This window comes from Scyliorhinus torazame, chromosome 17 (assembly GCF_047496885.1).
Source record: "Scyliorhinus torazame isolate Kashiwa2021f chromosome 17, sScyTor2.1, whole genome shotgun sequence".
NCBI lineage: Eukaryota > Metazoa > Chordata > Chondrichthyes > Carcharhiniformes > Scyliorhinidae > Scyliorhinus > Scyliorhinus torazame.
Window position 1 is genome coordinate 172,967,996 of NC_092723.1, and position 21,583 is coordinate 172,989,578.

The window sequence follows — 21,583 nt, forward strand, 5'->3', positions numbered from 1 at the left end:
TTAATCTATATTTCTGAGGGGTTAAATTCAGCACCGTTATCGCAGCAATAGATTGGCAGCTTGAAAACTAGTCTGGTTCCCGTGACAACCTGGAGTGTTAGCTGGTCAATAAAGGTAGGGGGCGTGATTCTCTGCTCCCGCGACTAAGTGCCCACGCCGTCGTGAATGCCGTCGAGGTTCACGACGGTGCAAAACGGCCCCGATCTTGACCGATTCAGGGCCCGAAAATGGGCAAAGATCGGGGCCGCGAGAAACTCGGGGGCGTGTCACTAAAGCAGCGTCGTCAGCGCGCGCCGGGCATTGGCGCCGCATAAAAGCGACGCCGTGTCATCCACCGCCTAACTGGCGTCACCCACGCATGCGCGAGTTGGCCGGCGCCAGCCAGCGCCAACCCGCGCATGCGTGGTTGCCGTCCTCCCCGAGGCCGCCCCGCAAGAAGATGTCGGATGGATCTTGCGGGGCAGCGGAGGAAAGGAGGTCCTACTTCAGAGAGGCAGGCCCGCCGATCGGTGGGCACCAATCACGGGCCAGGCCCCTTTTGAGGTCAACCCCGGTGAAAGAACCCCCCTCGCCCGCCCACAGCCCACCCCCCCCAGCGTTCCCGCACTGTTCCTGCCGGCAGCGACCAGGTGTGGATGGCGCTGGCGGGAAGCCGTCGCTTTGGGCAGGCCGCTCGGCCCATCCGGGCCGGAGAATAGCGGGTGTAGCGGAGAATCGCCATTTTGGGTGTCCCGGGCGATTCTCCGGCCTGCGCCGCGCAGAACTTGACGGGGCCGTTCCCGCCGCTTGGGTGCATCGCGGGAGGGCATCGGAACGGCGTCGCAGGGAAAAATGGCGCGCCAGGCGATTCTCCAAACCAGCGCGGGAGCGGAGAATCGCGCCCAGGGTGCCTATAGACAATCTCAACCACGTCAGGCCAATGTGAGATTGTGACTTGGCTGCAGCACCTCAGTGATCAGGCAGGCTCCATTCCAAACAGTTTAGCAAAGACAGACATGCGAGAGTCTTCCTGCTCCCACATCAATGGGTAGGCATTCTATTCAGGGTATCATTTTGATTAATCCCCCTTTGGCCTAAAGTTCTCCCTCACTGACCTAGAGGGTGCTGCCCCCTCACAGCAACAATAGCCAGCTTCGTAAAGAAAGTAAATCTGAGCCAACTAGCTGGGAATAGCTGACGCCAATTATTTTTCGCACCTTTGGTCTCCGACCCTCATTCCCCATTAGTCCAGCGGTGGATGTAACCTTGCACAATATATTTATTGTAGGGATACATGAGCAGGGACTGGTTTAGTACAGGGCTAAATCGCTGGCTTTTAAAGCAGACCAGGGCAGGCCAGCAGCACGGTTCAATTCCCGTACCAGCCTCCCTGAACAGGCGCCGGAATGTGGCGACTAGAGGCTTTTCACAGTAACTTCATTTGAAGCCTACTTGTGACAATAAGCGATTTTCATTTTTTCATTTTCAGAGTGGTTATGTTACAGGGCTTGTAATCCAGAGGCCTGGACTTGTGATCTAGTGACACATGCTCATACCTCATGGTGGCTGGGGAGTTTAAATTCAGTTAATTAAAGTCTTTGTAATTAAAATGTTCGTACCAGTAATGGCGACCATGAAATCATTGGCTTGGCATGAAAAACCCATCTGGTTCATGAATGCCCTCTCAAGGAGGAAATCATCCATCCTTACTCACGCTGGCCTACATGTGATTCAAGACCCACAGCGCTGTGGTCAACTCTTAATTGACCTTGGAAATGGCCGTGCAAGACAGTCAGTTCTACATACACTCCATACATGGGCTGCAGTGACTCCATAGACAGCTCACCACCATCCCCACCAAACCATAACCTCTCGTCCTTCAGAACAAGAACCTACATTCCCCATTTCCCTTTCCTACCCTGCCCTTCCCGTCGGGGGTCTCTCTCGCCTAGATCTCTCTCTCCCCTAGTTCCCTTTCCTCTCCCCACTGACTCCCATTTGAGTGCCTCTCTCTCTTTCGCTGCGTCTCCATCTCCTCCGACCCTCGAAAGCCCTTTCTTTCACTCTCCTGAATTCAAGTTCCATCCCTCCCTCTTTCCTGACCCTGAACCCCAATCCCCCAGCCACCCTGAGTTGCCCACTTTCTTGCTCCAATCCCCTGCTCTTCATCTTGTTTTTCTTTTATTTAAGGAGTGCCCAATTCACTTTTTCTAATTAAGGGGCAATTTAGAGTGGCCAATCCACCTACCCTGCACATCTATGGGTTGTGGGGGCGAAATCCATGCAAACACGGGGAGAATGTGAAAACTCCACACGGACAGTGACCCAGGGCCGGGATCGAACCTGGGACCTCGGCGCCATGAGGCATCAGTGCTAACCACTACGCCACTGTGCTGCCCTCAGCTCTTCCTCTTGTAACCTGCACACCTCTCTCTCTCTTCTTCTTTCACCGTCCACCCCTTGCTGTTTCTACAGCAGCCTATTCCAGTTGCATTCAACCCACAGTTGGGTGGGGGATCCCTCAGGTGTTGGGGTGGGGGGGGGGGGGGGAAGAGAAACCCATAGGTGGGGGCAGGGGCTGGCAGTGGACATCGCCATAGAAACGGGGCAAGGTGGCAGTGGAGTGACATCACCAGTCAGGCGCTTCTCTGAGGTGGCAGTGACTGGGGGTGTGGGGGGGCCTGTGGGGGAGAGGAAGCAAGGGATGGTAGTGGGGGAAGGGGATAAGAGGTTCTCTGCAGTGGTGAAAAGTTTAAATGGCAAACTTCTCCCAGGAAATTGAGGCTTCATCCCAGAGACTCCCAGGCAACACTGCTGCAACCTTTTGACCAGGTTCCCAGAATGGCAGTACCCTGTGAACTACCCAGCTTTAAGACAAAGGAGTACATTGCCAATTCGCCCTATTATTTTGACAAAGGTATACCTTGTGTTTGTATCCTCGGTGGCAAATACCAGATTATTCCTTCACTTTGAGCCTTGCATCAAACCTCCTTTGATTTCTTTCAGCCAACAATGTCAGTTTGTGTTGCTATGACAACCGGGCCATGTCTATAGTGGCTGGAAGTATTCACTTCACATTAAGAAATGATTGCCCTCTTGATGAGGTGAAAACATCATCATTATAATGCACTAATCAGGCCAATCTCATCTGAAACATGTTAACAGCAGCAAAACCAATTTGAAAACCTCTCCATCCCAGGATATGTTCCGATGGGATTTAATCAGAATGAGGTGATTGGGGTTAACGTTGTTTTCCAGTCAGCGGGTGAAACGTTTGCGCTTTTTAATCATAGGGACGGCCACCTTATTGGCTGGTTTCAATCCAGAATTGTGCGTTTCTAATTCCTTCGAAGAAATACATTCAAAAGGTGAAGGTTCAGCATCAGCAGTTTTGAATGTAGGTCCAGCCAGGGTTACACGTCAAGTTGAAATTCATATGGTCCAGGTTACGTCCACTAAAACAGCAACTTTGGACGAAATGCAGAGCAAGTGGGCTCCATGTCAATGAGATGAAATTTGTTTGCCGTGATGTAAAGTCATTAGGACACTTGCGTGAGGGGGAGCAGTTTGATTGTGTGCATAACTCGATGGTAGCGGATGGACAGGCTGTTTTCTACCTCGTCTAATTTTCTTGTGCACTGAAGTCATCAGAAAAAAGAAGTTGGGCAGGGAGTAAAATGCGCTGCCAAGTCACTACTACACGGCTTCAATACTCCCGTATTCCCCCATTCACCGAAGATGTTACTGGGGACACAATTCTACAGGCGCCAGATATAAGCCAACATACTATTTACCCTTCTAATGTACAACCTCTGCTTAACTATGTGACTGTTCCCTTATTTATTTGATATTAATCAATGTAGGCTGGTTGTGGTGTTAACCCTGTGCGTGTGTGTAGAGTCTGTCTCATGATGGTCACATGGAACGTCGAGATAAAAGATATGAAGATTGAAGTTATGCAGAGAACTGTATTCAACTATACTGTGGGCTCACAGCAACAATAGTCAATTTAGTCAAGCCAATGCTTTGCTAGCAACAGCAAAACTCTGCAGAATGTCTTAAACTGTAGGCGGACTCATACCAGGGAAAGTAAACAGGCAGAGCCTCAACACGGGCAGTGAGCAATTGATTTAATTGTAGCCATGCCGAGTAAGATCAGGTGATTAATTTATCACTGACAGGGGGCGTGTGCGGGGATGGCGATGGCGATTTAAACCAATACCCTTCTGGACTCAACGGCTCAGGCACCAACAACTTGAATTTATATAGGGTGTGCATTCAAGCACTGAGCCACGTAAGGGTATATTGGAACAAGTGTAGGATGTTTCAACAATGTATACATGGCATGAGAAATTTGAAGGAGCGTTGGTCAGATTCTCACATTTCTTTCTGCACCATAGCCAGTCCCTGTGGACATTGCGAATGGTACCAATGTTTGGAGTCACCTATCTCTGAACGGGCTCCTTGGGCATTGGTAACCCTCCAGTACCTAGTCCAGGGAACCATTTTTTCATTTGGCAGCCAACACGTGAACGCCAGCAAACTATTCGAGCGTGAAGCCCATCACAACCAAAGTAATGGCCAGTCTCTCCTTAAATACCATAAATCTATTCACAAATCTATAGATAAATAAGTGCTGTCTTCAATAACATTCCGCTGCACAGGGCTGTCTGGAAAAACAAAATACTGTAGGCTTCAGCAACAACGCGAGACAAAATAAAATATGGAAATTCCCAAAAAAGTGGAACTTCCGGTCCATCTATAAATTGCGCCTCCAAATATAGAGGCCACATCTGTCCATAATTAATTCACGATACAAATGATTTGTTTGAGATCCAGATATCCTTACAATATCTATTCCCTCACTTGGAAAGAATACTCTTGCCTTCTAAGAGGTTACCAGGTAAACCTCATTGAACATACAAAAAGGAAAGTTCCACAATTTCCAGAATAATCAGTGAGATAAATACCACTTTGCAGGGAAATGTCCCCCCCCCCCCCCCACTCGTTCCCCCCCCCTCTCGCGCGCCCCCGCGCCCCCTCTCGCGCCCCCACCCCCACCCCACCCCCGGCTCTTGCAGTTGTGATTACCTACGACCATGATGTTAAACTCAAATCCCGTTTTCATGGCTTTACGCCTCATCTGGTCCAGAACGGCTTCAATCCCCACATATCCAAACAGGTCGCTTCCAGTGCTGTCCTTCTTGAAGTCTGCCGAACAGACAACTCCAGTCTCCTGCGTTCTCTCTGCCATTTTTGTTTTCACCTCTTTCAGTTCTAGCCCTGTCAAAAAAAAAAGAGCAAAAGCTTTCAGTAATCCAGCAACGAACAGGACTCCTCCTCTGTTCTGAGCAAAACAGTGATTATGAGACACACACATTGCAAAGTTCCGCACACGCACTCCCACAAAATCCATTAGCTTACTCATTTTTCATTAAGTTCAAAAGTGCCAATTCTGGCGCACTGTTTAAGAAAGGCGGGGGTGGAGTGGTATTGTCACTGGACTAGTAATCCAGAGACCCAGGAGGGCAGCACGCTAGCACAGTTGCCTCACAGCTCCAGGGTCCCAGGTTCGATTCCCGGCTTGGGTCACTGTCTGTGTGGAGTCTGCACGTTCTCCCCGTGTGTGCGTGGGTTTCCTCCGGGTGCTCCAGTTTCCTCCCACAGTCCAAAGATGTGCGGGTTAGGTGGATTGGTCATGCTAAATTGCCCTTAGTGTCCAAAAAAATGTTAAGTGGGTGTTACTGGGTTAAGGGGACAGGGTAGATACGTGGGCTTCAGTAGGGTGCTCTTTGTAAGGGCCGGTGCAGACTCGATGGGCCGACTGGCCTCCTTCTGCACTGTAAATTCTATGATAATTGGCTGAGAACCCGGGTTCCAATGCCACCTCGGCAGGTGGTGAAATTTGAATTCAATTTTTAAAAAACCGGAATTAAAAAATCTAATGATGACAGTGAAACCATTGCCGTAAAAGCCAATCTGGCTCACTAATGTCCTTCAGGTGAGGAAATCTGCTGTCCTTACCTGGTCAGGCCTGCGTGTGACTCCAGACCCATAGCGATGTGATTGACTCTTAACTGCATGGGCGATTAGGGATTGGCAACTAAAGCTGGCCTTGCCAGTGATGCTCACGGCCCAGGAAATAATTTTTAAAAAATCCCATGTACAGTACTGAGTACATCAACTTGACGACAAGGCCGTGTTCTAGTCAGAGGCACAGATGATGTTTACGAAACCACAAGTGTGAGTTCACAATGTTTATTGCTTCTGAATCTCATTGCAGATCTTGGTACCTTGCCAATTCACAAACATATGTTATTTAAGTTTTTAAACATGTACATAGGTGCGGGGGAACAAGGTGAGGGGCAGTTTGGCCTTTAGTGCATGTTTGACTATTTGTGCAAAAGGAGAGCTAAACGGATACCGGCTGAAAGAGTCACAGCTGTTCAGTAATTTAGTAAGTGAAAGACTTAGTCCTTAGGAGATCTTGCGTATGGTTACACCAACACTGACATATCTGGGAAAACGTGTTAAGTTGTACGGCCCATTTAAGTATACAGCTTTTAAAAGGCCAATTCGTTTTTCATAGAAGCTTGTCCTGTCATGCCTGAAGTCTCATTGAGGTGTATCATTTCACAGTCTGTACAAACAACATACAGAGCAAGTTTAATTTTCCCTTTTACTAATGTGAATTCATGTATTGTTCATTAATAGTTCTCTCATCCACTGGGCCCCAGGGAGCAGATATTATGGAATCCCCGCCATGGTTAAGGATAAACCCCAGATTAATATTTTTTTAAATTTAAGATCTCTTACAGCCTCAGGTCATCCCAAACACTTTACAGTCAGCAGAGTACCTTTGAAGAGCGGTAAGGTTAAAAATAATAATAATAATAATAATCGCTTATTGTCACAAGTAGGCTTCAATGAAGTTACTGCGAAAAGCCCCTTACACAGCCAAATGTGTTAAATGCAATGAACTTAATGAGGGTGAGTAAATTTGCAGATGACACTAAAGTCGGTGGAGTTGTGGACAGTGCGGAAGGATGTTACAAGTTACAGAGGGACATAGATAAGCTGCAGCGCTGGGCTGAGAGGTGGCAAATGGAATTTAATGCAGAAAAGTGTGAGGTGATTCATTTTGGAAGGAATAACAGGAAGACAGAGTATTGGGCTAATGTTAAGGTTCTTGGATGAGCAGAGAGATCTCGGTGTCCATGTACATAGATCCCTGAAAGTTGCCACCCAGGTTGAGAGGGTTGTTAAGAAGACGTACGGTGTGTTAGCTTTTATTGGTAGAGGCATTGAGTTTTGGAGCTATGAGGTCATGTTGCAGCTGTACAAAACTCTGGTGCGGCCGCATTTGGAGTATTGCGTGCAATTCTGGTCGCCGCATTATAGGAAGGATGTGGAACCACTGGAAAGGGTGCAGAGGAGATTTACCAGAATGTTGCCTGGTATGGAGGGAAGATCTTATGAGGAAAGGCTGAGGGACTTGAGGCTGTTTTTATTAGAGAGAAGGTTAAGAGGTGGCTTAATTGAGGCATACAAGATGATCAGAGGATTGGATAGGGTGGACAGTGAGAGCCTTCTTCCTCGGATGGTGATGTCTAGCATGAGGGGACATAGCTTTAAATTGAGGGGAGATAGATATAAGACAGATGTCAGAGGTAGGTTCTTTACTCAGAGAGTAGTAAGGGCGTGGAATGCCCTGCCTGCAACAGTCGTGGACTCGCCAACACTAAAGGCATTCAAATGGTCATTGGATAGACATATGGACAATAAGGGAATAGTGTAGATGGGCTTTAGAGTGGTTTCACAGGTCGGCGTAACATCGAGGGCCGAAGGGCCTGTACTGCGCTGTAATGTTCTATGTTCTATGTTCTAGTCGCCAGTCAGCCAATGTGCAAACAAACAGCAATGCAATCCTGATTACCCTTTTTAGTGGTGTCGGACTGAGGGATAACATTTGGCAGGAAACCTGGGACAACTCCTATTGCTCTTCCTCGAAACAGTGCCACGGGGGATCTGCCGTGTTCATCTGAGGGAGCAGACAGGGCGTTGCTTTAAGGTATCCCCTAAAAGCCAGCACCTCTGACAGTGCAGCACTCAGCCCGTACTGCCTAGTGTCAGGACAAGTATACATCAGCAAAAGAGGACTGCACTGCAATCACCTGTCTACCTGACATACATTTGTGTTTTTAAACGTTTTTAAACGGTGGTGTAGCGGCACACGCTTTCTGAGGTACAAGGACCTCCAACGTCTTTAAAACCTTCTGTCATAACCCCCACAAGGGCCACACGGGGAAACACCATCTCCCTGTGGGCCTTGTGGTGTACGAGCTTCCCAAGCAGGGGGCGATGGCCAACCACTTGCGGTTCGTTATGAGCTGACATAAAAAGCCGGCCCAAATCAGGGCCTAGTGTGGTTAGTCCCCCCGGCTAGGATTCTGCTGGGAGCGATACGCTGTGTTATGCAGACCTTTGTAAATAGTGTAAATAAATCTATGTTTGTTTACCGCCAGACTCCTCGGAGTCATTAAACCTTCCTTTGCCCCCAAAGAAATCACGGAGAGGTGCCACAGTAGGGAGAGGAAAATTCAGTAGTGTTTATAATCAGCTACTCTGGTACCTCTCGGAGGCTCAGTTCATTGCAATCACCGTAATCAACCTACAATTTTTCAAGTCATCTTACTCACAATAAATCTGCGCAACAAAATCTCCATTCTCTGAACCGCCTTCGTGCATCAATTGAGAATATTCATGTTCTATTGTAAAAGGAATTTTCAAACATTTGTTTTTTTATTTAATGGTTAGTCAATCTTAGTTTTTTCCCCCCTGTTCCTAGGCCTCTCCTTCTATTGATACTCCACCAGCCAGCAGTGGGGCTAATTGGTCGCTATGCTACATAACCTGCAGGTTTCACCCAGCAACACAGCCCCCTCAGTCAGTTTCTCTACTCATTCCCACTTTAACTCTCACGTTTGAAAGTCTGCCTGCTTACCAGGAAAAGGGAAGGCTGGTTACTGTGATCGCCAGTCCCGGGATCGGCCTGTGCTCAACTCCCATGTGTCAGCACCGTCTAAATCAGAATCTGAATTGCCATGCTCAGTGAACAAACTGGAGCTGAACATCCATCACAGCAACTGAGATGTCAAGAGTAGCCTGATGAATAAGGCTAGTCGTCTACCATGGAAACAAAATGACTTGCATTTCAATAGCCTCTTTCGTGGTCTCAGGACATCCCCAAAGCACTGCAGCCCCAGTGAACAGTCACAGTTGCAATGGAGGAAGAGAGACACTCCCACAAACAGCACAAGACCATAAGACGTAGGAGCAAAACAAGGCCATTCGGCCCACCAAGTCTGCTCCGCCATTCAAAGAGATCATGACTGACCTGATAATCCTCAACTCCCCTTTCCTGCCTTATCCCCATAACCCTTGATTCCTTTATTGATTAAAAATCTGTCTATCTCAGCCTTGACCATACTTAATGACCCAGCCTCTACAGCCCTCTGCGCTAAAGAATTCCACCGATTCACTACCCTCTGGGAGAAGATATTCCTCCTCACCTCGGTCTTCGATAGGCAAGCCATTACTCTGAGATTATGCCCTCTGGTCCTCGACTCTCCCACAAGGGGAAACGACCTCTCAGCAACGTAATAATGAATAGGGTAATCTGTTCATTATTACGTTAGCGGAGGGATTAATATTGCCCAGGACACAGTGATAACTGCCCTGCTTTTCAAAATCGTGCCATGGCATCTTTTACACCCACCTGAGGGAGTAGGTGGGGCCTCAGTTTAATGGATCATTCAAAAAGCGGCACCTTCTACACTGCAGCACTCCCTCAGTCCTGAGCAGAGCTGGAAAGAAACTGCAGATGTGATTTACTCTGGAACTTGGCTCCAGCAAACGACTGACGTCTCACAGACGCAGGTGTGCATTAGGAGGCCAAAATAAAAACCGCAACAGCCTGCATTCCCTCGCACCACACCCTCAATCTCCTGGGATTGTCCGAGGCCGAGATATCCTTTATCAAAACTGCAATTAGAACAAACTGTGAGAAACATGATACATGGCGTGTCTTGCTTCATCAATATTGGTTGTCCCACACTTCCAGGCACCAACGGCACGCGCCTTTTGGGGCGATGCTGAATTCAGTGTGTGGACCTGTCAGCCATGATCTTCTGATTTCCAGTATGAAATGGATATGAAGCTGGTGAAGCTGTCAGGTCCCCTGCTCAAAGACAGTGTGGGAGGCCCGATGCCTGCCTTGGGCACTGGGCAAAGGAAGAAATGCTTGGAGGTGTAATGGGTACAAGCTGCCCCGAGGGGAAGAGGATTGGCCTCCACCTGCACAGCTCCGAGCAGAAAACTAAGATTTTTAAAAATTCGTCCATGGAATGTGGGTGTAGCTGGCTGAGGGCATTTAAGAGCCAACCACATTGCTGTGGATCTGGAGTCACATGTAGGCCGACAGATTTCCTTCCCTAAAGGTAGGACATTAGTGAACCAGATGGGTTTTTACAACAATCATCAATGGTTTCATGGTTACCTTTCAGACTTTTAATTCCAGATTTTTTATTGAATTCAAATTTCACCATTTGCTGTGGCGGGATTCGAACTTGTGTGCCCAGAGCATAATTCTGGGTCTCTGCATTCAGCAACCATGATCCACTCCACCAGGATTCCACATCAAGTCTGATCTAGGTACAGGTTATGGAGGGAGGGGCACATTAAAAGTTTCCCCCCCAAATCTTACATTATATTTGGATTTAGTCATTTGAAAATCTTTCAAGGCCTCTGACTCGCCCTTCCACACAGGGCCCAATTGAAGTTCAGTTGCTACGGTTCCAAGACTCGAGTGGATGCACTTTCACAGCTTCTTAGCAACATTCCACCGAGGGATTCTCACATTACAGCCCTACCTTACTGTAAACCCTCACCCTGAATCCCAGCGCCTCGTGTGAGCTGCCAAAATATGTCGCTGCTGCTTCTACCATGGGGGGGGGGATGTTGCTAAGCAACAGAACACAAAACGGCTGCTGTGTAACATGCTCTTCATTATATTTCTGAATCTCAATACAGGTGCTTGATACCCGAGACCTCAAAGCCATTCTCCTCGTTGATGAAAAGCACTGCAACAATTTGTGCTGTGCCGTACCTTCAACTTGAGCTTGTGGAGGTTTGAAGCCAGCCTCATTGTAATTACCAAATGAAGAGGAGCTTCCAGCTTTCTAGTTGCTATCGCAGTTACGTACTAATTCAACAGCCACAACAACTAGGCAGTAATGGCATCAATCAGATGTTGCATGCACTGTAACACCCCAGGGATCAGATAAGAGACCCCATACAAAAGAAAAACAGATGCTGTTACCTCAGCTTTCTACCTCTGACCCTGACTGCATAATAGCCAATGTTGTCACCGACCAAATAGTGGTAATGAACTGAATACAGCAGATAATACAGGGGAAGGGCCTTCATTTGCTTTGGGAATCCACTTGCAGTCTTATTCTTAACTAAATTATTATTTTACTAAATGGGACCAAAGTCCCATAGAGAGTGTGTTTAGCCGCGTGTTCCCCGGGGCTCGCATCGCTGAGAAACAAGCTGTGAAACGTGACTCGCATTGTCTAGGGGGCCTCAATGGGCAACGGGCGGCCGAGGGCGCACATAGCCCCGTTTTGTGCACCGAGGCACTGCGTTTGCTGGAACTCCTCGGTGTAGCAAGAGATCGGGACTCCATTCCGAGGCCCGGGAAGCATCCCCCCCCCCACCCCCCACAACACCCACCCCAACACCTGCCCGGGGCATCTCCAACCCAATCTCACCCACGATGAAAAATGCCAATTTGGCACCTTGGCAGTGACAGGTGGCATTGTCAGGGTGCCAGGCTGGCACTGACAAGGGTTCCCAGGTGGCACCAGCAGTGCCAGGGTACCACCCTGACCAAAGGGGCCTCCGATCCCCTGGGAGATCCCCATGAGGGCCGTTTCTGGAGTACCAGTACTGAATGGCACTCACCCGAGGTCTCCAAGGCAAAGGAGATAGATCTCAGTGCCTCGGGTACCTCAGGGATCTGCACGTTAAAGTGACAGTAGGTTTCTCGCTTCAGATTTGCTCAAAAGTGATCCCGCCCACAATGGGCAGGATTTACATCGCAACATCTCACGAGATTGTGTTAGATCGAGATCGAGTCGTTGCGACCTGGGTAGATCCCGGGAGCGGGTCCTCCTGGCTTTTATCAGCCATGCTGCAGTGGAGAGTGTCTGTCGCAGCGTGGCCGTTAAACCGCGCCCAGAATAAAACCATCAGTTCTGAGGCAAGGCCATCAGCCCAGAACGTCAACATTGTTTTACTCTCCACAGAAGCTGCTAGGCCCACCGCCTGTTTCCAGCACTTTGTGCTTTTAAATCACAGGACAAAACTCAATCCGTCCCGTTTCCACGGTTCCGTTTTCAGTCTCTCACGAAGTCAGCGAAAACGGGGAGCGATGATGACCGGGTGAGATTCTGAATCCTGGCCACAATCTGCATTAACCATATGAGGGAAGCAAAGGGAAAACCATTCAACATGTCTCTGGTTTGATTGTGGATTGAGGTCTCCCCAGCAACGGAGAGATTTGGGGTCACCCACTGAGGTAAAATGGCAACATTTGAGCCACGGAACCAGGCGGAGGGAAAAAAAAATTCTTGGCCGTGTCCAACTTAAACTAGAATGGTGGAATACAAACCCAGACCAAAGAGTAAATTGAAACTTTTTTTAACAGTAGGAGAAGGATTTACCACTCCTTTCCATCAACGGGATCGTCTGGTCCCGGCAAAGGGCCCCCCCCCCCCCCCCCCCCCCCCCCCCCAGTGGGCTCCCCAGTGGCAGAATGAGCGAACCATACAAAGTAGCGTAGGCTTCGGTGGGACTGTAAGATCCTGCCGGCGATCAATGGTGAGAGACCACCGGCGTCGCAAAGCCCATGGCGAGGAGCAGGGGGGGCTGGAAGATCCCGCCCAACCTTGCCCATCACTGCAGAGCAGTCATGGACCCTGCTGATTTTAATATTGCTTTGGCCTGCAGTAAAGGCTGATTGCAGTGAACAAATGTCGCATGGGGAATTTTCACTACTGATTTGCCGACCCCGTCGTTGTCAACTGCACCCCTCATTGCCGGGAAAACCAGGCGACTGGAATGTCCCGCTGGCGTAAACAGCCAGTAGATCGCGCCCACTGTGACGGGTGCAAATGACCAGGCAAATGCCGCTGCCCCAACGTCACCATTCTTAGAAAAATAAAACCATTGGCTCCAGCCAATAAAGGAAATGATTTAATCTCGCAACGAGCAGATTGAAACCCGCTACAAATCCAGGGAAGGGTGTGCCAAGTACCCCGTTGAGCATATTTACACCAGTGACAGCAGTTTGGATACGCTGGTTATATTTTTTACGTTGACCACAATCTGAAAATACTTTAGATTACCACATCTTTCCTGTTTCCCAATTCTACCCTTCAATTTTAACCTGGAGCAATAATCTTTCATCTATCAATCTTGGGATTACTTCTGGCATCAACGCTCACACCCATGATTTCCATGTTAGTGTGGTTAGCACGGTAAGGTGACATTTTAGGATAATCGTCAAAACAACCGGGAGTAGGTAGGTTGGGGTGGGGTGGGTTGGACAAGTAATTATTTACTTTAAACGCTTAAATGTTGTTGTAATTTGGAATGCACAGAGTGAAAAGGTGGAAGCAGATTCAACAGCAACTTTCAAAAAGGTTTTTTAAATATTCGTTCCTGTAATGTGGGTGTCTCTGTCAAGGGCAGTAGCCCCTCCCCAATTGCCCGTTAGGTGGTGGTGGTGATGAGCTGACTGCTTTGACCGCTGCAGTCCTTGTGGTGTAGCTTCACCCACACTACTGTTGAGAAGGGAGTTTCAGGATTTTGACCCAGAATTTTGACCCAGCGACAGTGATGGAACAGCGATATGGTCCCACGGCTGGACGACGAATGGCTTGGAAGGGGGAACTTGGAGATGGCAGTGGGTTTTTTTTTGCCCTCACTCTTCCAGATCGCAGAGGTAACAGTTTTGGGAGGCGCCGTCGAGGCTAGTTCAATAATTAAAGGGGCAACATTTTGCAATGCTCTGGGGGAGAGCGCAGGAGAGAAAGACTAAATGGATAGCTCTCTCTAGGTTGGCACAGGGACAATGGATTGAATAGCTTTCTCTTGTATTCTATGGGTTTAAAATGACCTTACAAGCACCGCCACTGCTGGCAGTCTCACTACCCTGGATGGATGGTACACAAGGCGGCTGCATTGCTTCCAGAGTTTCGGAGAATCACTTCCCGAGGTGGCGACCCCCATTTTTAAATTTTCTAATCCATTTTACAGGATGTGGGGGTCGCTGGTTAGGCCAGCGATTATTGCCCATCCTTAATTGCCCTTGAGAAGGTGGTGGCGAGCAGCCTTCTTGAACCGCTGAAGTCCTTGAGGTGTATGTACATCCACTGTGCTGTTAGGGAGGGGGTTCCAGGATTTTGACCCAGCGACAGTGAAGGAACGGTGATATGTTTTCAAGTCAGGATGGGGAGTGACTTGGGAGGGGAACCTCCAGGTGGTGGGGTTCCCATGTATCTGCTGCTCTTGCCCTTCTAGGTGGTAGTGGTCGTGGGTTTGGAAGGTGCTCTCTGAGGAACCTTGGTGAGTTCCTGCAGTGCATCTTGTAGATGGTACACACGGCTGCCACTGTGCATCGGTGGTGAAGGGTTTGAACGTTTGTGGAAGGGGGAGCAATCAGGTGGGCTGCTTAGTCCTGGATGGTGTTGAGCTTCTTTAGTGTTGTTCAGGCAAGTGGAGAGTATTCCATTACACTCCTGACTTGTACCTCGTAGATGGTGGACAGGCTTTGGGGGGGGGGGGGGGGTCGAGGTGAGTTACTCGTCATAGGATTCCTAGCCTTTGACCTGCCCTGGTAGCCGCAGTATTAAGGTGGCTAGTCCAGTTACGTTTCTGATCAATGGTAACCGCCAGGATGTTGATTTTGGGGGATTCAGTGATGCTAATAAGAACATAAGAACTAGGAGTAGGAGTAGGCCATCTGGCCCCACGAGCCTGCTCCACCATTCAATGAGATCTTGGCTGATCCTTTGTGGACTCAGCTCCACTTTCTGGCCCGAACACCATAACCCTTAATCCCTTTATTCTTCAAAAAACTATCTATCTTTATCTTAAAAACATTTAATGAAGGAGCCTCTGCTGCTTCACTGGGCAAGGAATTCCATAGATTCACAATCCTTTGGGTGAAGAATTCACAGAATTTCACAGAATTTATTTACAGTGCAGAAGGAGGCCATTCGGCCCACCGAGTCTGCAATGGCTCTTGGAAAGAGCACCCTACCCAAGGTCAACACCTCCACCCTATCCCCATAACCCAGTAACCCCACCCAACACTAAGGGCAATTTTGGACACTAAGGGCAATTTATCATGGCCAATCCATCTAACCCGCACATCTTTGGACTGTGGGAGGAAACCGGAGCACCCGGAGGAAACCCACGCACACACGGGGAGGATGTGCAGACTCCGCACAGACAGTGACCCAAGCCGGAATCGAACCTGGGACCCTGGAGCTGTGAAGCAATTGTGCTATCCACAAGGCTACCGTGCTGCCCGTTCCTCCTAGTTCCTCCTAAACTCAGTCCTAAATCTACTGCCCTTATTTTGAGGCTATGCCCCCTAGTTCTGCTTTCACCCGCCAGTGGAAACAACCTGCCCTCATCTATCCTATCTATTCCCTTTATAATTTTATACGTTTCTATAAGATCCCCCCGAATCCTTCTAAATTTCAACGAGTACAGTCCCCAGTCTACTCAACCTCTCCTCGTAATCCAACCCCTTCAGCTCTGGGATTAACCTAGTGAATCTCCTCTGCACACCCTCCAGTGCCAGTACGTCCTTTCTCAGGTAAGGAGACCAAAACTGAACACAATACTCCAGATGTGGTCTCACTAACACCTTATACAATTGCAGCACAACCTCGCTAGTCTTAAACTCCATCTCTCTAGCAATGAAGGACAAGATTCCATTTGCCTTCTTAATCACCTGTTGCACCTGTAAACCAGCGTTTTGCGACTCATGCACTCGCACACCCAGGTCTCTCTGCATAGCAGCATGTGTTAATATTTTATCATTTAAATAATAATCCCGTTTGCTATTATCCCTACCAACTGGATAACCTCACATTTGTCAACATTGTATTCCATCTGCCAGACCCTAGCCCATTCACTTAACATATCCAAATCCCTCTGCAGACTTCCGGTATCCTCTGCACTTTTTGCTTTACCAGTCATCTTAGTGTCGTCGGCAAACTTGGACACATTGCACTTGGTCCCCAACTTCAAATCATCTATGTAAATTGTGAACAATTGTGGGCCCAACACTGGACCCTGAGGGACACCACTAGCTACTGATTGCCAACCAGAGAAACACCCATTAATCCCCACTCTTTGCTTTCTATTAATTAACCAATCCTCTATCCATGCTACTACTTTACCCTTAATGCCATGCATCTTTATCTTATGCAGCAATCTTTTGTGTGGCACCTTGTCACAAGCTTTCTGGAAATCCAGGTATACCACATCCATTGGCTCCCTGTTATCTACCGCACTGGTAATGCCCTCAAACGATTCCACTAAATTAGTCAGGCACGACCTGCTCTTTATGAACCCATGCTGCGTCTGCCCAATGGGACAATTTCTATCCAGATTCTTCGCTATTTCTTCCTTGATGATAGATTCCAGCATCATCCCTACGAATTTAAGCTAACTGGCCTATAATTACCCGCTTTGTGCCTACCTCCTTTTTTAAAGGTAGGTAGTCACGTTTGCTAATTTCCAATCCACCGGGACCACCCCAGAGTCTAGTGAATTTTGGTAAATTATCACTGGTGCATTTGCAATTTCCCTAGCCATCTCTTTTAGCACTCTGGGATGCATTCCATCAGGGCCAGGAGACTTGTCTACCTTTAGCCCCATTAGCTTGCCCATCACTACTTCCTCAGTGATAACAATCCTCTCAAGGTCCTCACCTGTCATAGCCTCATTTCCATCAGTCACTGGCATGTTATTTGTGTCTTCCACTGTGAAGACCGACCCAAAAAACCTGTTCAGTTCCTCAGCCATTTCCTCATCTCCCATTATTAAATCTCCCTTCTCATCCTCTAAAGGACCAATATTTACCTTGGCCACTCTTTTTTGTTTTATATATTTGTAGAAACTTTTACTGTCTATTTTTATATTCTGAGCAAGTTTACTCGCATAATCTACCTTACTTCTTTATAGGTTTTTTAGTACCTTTCTGTTGCCACCTAAAGATTTCCCAGTCCTCTAGTCTCCCACTAATCTTTGCCACTTTGTATGCTTTTTCCTTCAATTTGATACTCTCCCTTATTTCCTTAGATATCCACGGTCGATTTTCCCTCTTTCTACTGTCCTTCCTTTTTGTTGGTATAAACCTTTGCTGAGCACTGTGAAAAATCGCTTGGATTGTTCTCCACTGTTCCTCAACTGTTTCACCATAAAGTCTTTGCTCCCAGTCTACCTTAGCTAGCTCTTCTCCCATTGTAATCTCCTTTGTTTAAGCACAAAACACTAGTGTTTGATTTTACCTTCTCACCCTCCATCTCTATTTTAAATTCCACCATATTATGTTCGCTCCTTCCGAGAGGATCCCTAACTATGAGATTATTAATCAATCCTGTCTCATTACACAGGACCAGATCTAGGACCGCTTGTTCCCTCGTAGGTTCCATTACATACTGTTCTAGGAAACTATCGCGGATACATTCTATAAACTCCTCCTCAAGGCTGCCTTGACTGACCTGGTTAAACCAATCGACATGTAGATTAAAATCCCCCATGATAACTGCTGTATCATTTCTACATACATCAGTTATTTCTTTGTTTATTGCCTGCCCCACCATAATGTTACTATTTGGTGGCCTATAGACAACGCCTATCAGTGACTTTTTCACCTTACTATTCCTGATTTCCACCCAAATGGATTCAACCTTATCCTCCATTTCACCGATGTCATCCCTTACTATTGCCCGGATGTCATCCTTAAATAACAGAGCTACACCACCTCCTTTACCATCAACTCTGTCCTTCCGATTAGTTTGATACCCTCGAATATTTAACTCCCAGTCGTGACCATCCTTTAACCAAGTTTCAGTAATGACCACTAAATCATAGTCATTCACGATGATTTGCGCCATCAACTCATTTACCTTATTCCGAATACTATGAGCATTCAGGTAAAGTACACTTATGTTGGCTTTTACACCTCTGTTTTGAATCTTAACACCTCGATCAGTAACCTCTCCTAAGTTATATTTCCTCTTAACGTTTCTCCTAATTTTCCTTGTCGTTGAACCCATATCTTCATGTAACGACCTCACATAATGCCATTGAGCTTCAAGGGGAGATGGTTAGATCCTCTCTTGTAGGAGACGGTCATTGCCCAGCACTTGTGTGGCTCGAATGTAACTTGCCACTTGTCAACCCAAGCCTGGATACTGTCAAGATCTTGCTGCATTTGGACTTGGATTGCTTCATTAATTGAGGAGTCGTAAATGGTGCTGAACATTGTGCAGTCATCCGCAAACATTCCCACTACTGATCTTATGATGGAAGGCAGGTCATTGATGAAGCAGCTGAAGATGGTTGGGTCCAAGACACTACCCTGAGGAACTCCTGCAGTGATGTCCTGAAGTTGAGATGATTGACCTCCAACCACCACAACCATCTCCCTTTGTGCCAGGTAGGACTCCAACCAGCGGAGAGTTTTCCCTGGTTCCCACTGATTCCAGTTTAGCTAGTGCTCCTTGATGCCTTACGCGGTCAAATGCTGCCTTGATGTCAAGGGCAGTCACTCTCACCTCACCTCTGGAGTTCAACTCTTTGTTAATGTTTGAACCAAGGCTGTAATGAGGTCAGGAGCTGAGTGACCCTGGCAGAACTTAAACTGAGCGTCCGTGAGCAGGTTATTGCTGAGTAAGTGCCGCTTGACAGCACTGTTGATGACTCCTTCCATCACTTTGCTGATGATAGAGAGTAGTCTGATAGGGTGGGAATTGGCTGTCCTGTTTCTTGTGTACAGGACACACCTGGTCAATTTTTCACAGAGCTGGGTAGATACTTCACGAGTGTCTTTAGGTGGCACATTCAATTTAACCACATAGGCAGCAATGTTGCTTACCTCTTGTTGGTCTGTACAGATAATGGGGAGTTTGTGGCTTGGTAATAGTGTCGCTAGACTAGTAATCTAGAGACCCAGTATAATGCTCTGGGCGCCCTGAGTTCAAATCCCACTACGATTGATACGGGAATTTGAATTCAATTCAAAACAATCTGGAATTAAAAGTCTAATGATGACCATGAAAAATCATTGTGGATTGTTGTAAAAACCCATCTGGTTCGCTAATGTCCCTTCGGGAAGGAAATCTGCCGTCCTTACCTGGTCTGGCCTACACGTGACTCCAGACCCACAGCAATGTGGTTCACTCTTGACTGCCTCTGAAATAGCCTCGCAAGATACGCAGTTCAAGGGCAATTAGGGTTGGGCAACAGACACTGGCCTTGCCAGTGATGCCCACATCCCAGCAAAGAATATTGGGGGGGGAAAAGCTAAACAGTAGAACTTAATCTGCCCTTGGCACAGAGCAGCAGAAATATTTTCACTTTTTGTGGGTATCCGAATTGAGTTAACTGGCACCAGGTTAACATGCTAGTGGTTAGCACTGTTGACTCATAGTGCCAGGGACCAGGCTTAAATTCTGGCCTTGGGTGACTGTCTATGCGGAGTTTGCACGTTCACCCGGTGTCAGCGTGGGTTTCCTCCGGATGTTCTGGTTTCCTCCCACAGCCCGGTTAGGTGGATAGACCATGATAAACGTTTACGTGGGGTTAGGGGGAGAGGGCAGGGGTTGGGCCTGAGTAGGGTGTTCTTTTGGAGGGTCGGTGCAGACCCGATAGGCCGAATAGCTTTCGTCCATACTGTGGAGGTTCTATGACTCAATGAAAATATGTTGTCTGCTACAATAGGCTCTTTTGGAATCAGTCTTGTTGCAATCCCTGCTCCTTGCAAATGCAAGTTTCCAGATCACCGTAAACTGATTGTAGAAGAACATTGCGGGTTGGGGACAGGCCATTCAGCCCTCAGATTTGCTCTGTCATTCACTAAGATCATGATCTTCCAACTCAATTCAATTTTCCCACACAATCCTCATATCCCTCGATTCTTATAATAACATAGAAAAACATTGCAAGCAACAAGATCACAATAGGGCAGAAATGTAGTTAAAAAGTTATTGTGAGCATTAAAATCTCAATTCTGGAGGATCATATTTTCAAAAAAGGGTGATCAATTTATCAGCTAGATGAGACAAAGGAATTAAATGCACACACATACAGGGTACGGCACACGGCACTGCGCGCACACACGGTACTGCACACGACACAACACAGACCACGTGGCACTGCACACACACGGTACTGCCTACGGCACTGCGCGCACACACGGCACAGCACACACATGGTATTGCACACACACATATACACATGACACACACGACACACCACACATACATGACATACACATGCCACACACACAAATGACACACACATACACGACACACACACAGATGACACACACAGACACAGCACACACACAGACACGACACACACATGACACACACACACACACACACAGGCATAAGTGTAAACCAAGCCCTGTGTGCAATCTTATTCTGTTACAGCCCCAGCCGCACACCTTCTGAACTCTCTCTGCCTGACCACGAAAGCTGTTTCACACAAGCTGAAAAACGCTCTGGCAAACATCTCATATGGAAGACTGAAGGGCAGGGTTTAGTAAATAGGATGAAAGCACACAACAGCAACGGCAATACAGTTAATGAGACTCAAGGCAGTGCAAGGCCCAGCTTCTTTCATCACTGAATGCTGAACAATGCCTAGCCCTGCCCTGCGGTTTACATTACTGCTCATTTCATCTAGATTAGCACAAAATCAAGATACTTCTCCGATACACAAAATAGCTTGTTTGAGCACAACTATCAGGTTACGCAGAAGCAGCATTTTAAGAAAGCCGGGCTGTTCTTTGCACATCCCTCAAATGCTGAAATGTCACATTAACCATGGAGCCACAATCAAAGAAAAGATTTGGGTCTATTGTGGGAGGTTCACAAAGCTCTTCGCTCGACTTACCTTTTCTCATCCAAGAGATTGTTTTCCCCTCTCTCCCTCTCTCTCCACACCCCCCCCCCCCACTCTCCCCCCCCCCCACCCACCCCAGTTAACAAGTCGGTCAAACGGATGATTTTTGGGTCGGCTCCCCTTGTGTGTTTGTATTTGTAGCCCGTGGAAGTCGCAAATAATTATTCCAGCACTGAGCAAAAGTCTTGCAAATGATGAGCACTAGAGCTGCGTTCCTGCCTTGTGGTTGCAGAGCCTCCCCTGGTTGCTGCCTGCATCACACACATGACTGGAATAGTAATAAAGGCCACATCAGGGGCTGAGCGAGCTGACTGAAATTTCT

At 47.7% G+C, this 21,583-nt stretch overlaps 1 protein-coding gene across 6 annotated transcripts in view; it reads right to left on the reverse strand.

Annotated features, from left to right (window-relative positions):
• The window catches only part of LOC140394417 (neuronal-specific septin-3-like), a 479,015-nt gene that overhangs the window by 150,707 nt on the left and 306,725 nt on the right, over positions 1 to 21,583 (reverse strand). For 5 of the 6 annotated variants that reach the window (XM_072481671.1, XM_072481670.1, XM_072481672.1 and 2 more), the window contains one exon: positions 5,071 to 5,262. In XM_072481671.1, coding sequence (XP_072337772.1) covers positions 5,071 to 5,262 — 192 coding nt within the window. Of the gene's footprint in view, positions 1 to 5,070; positions 5,263 to 21,252; positions 21,315 to 21,583 lie in introns of those variants that run through there. The other variant, XM_072481673.1, reaches the window with a different exon arrangement.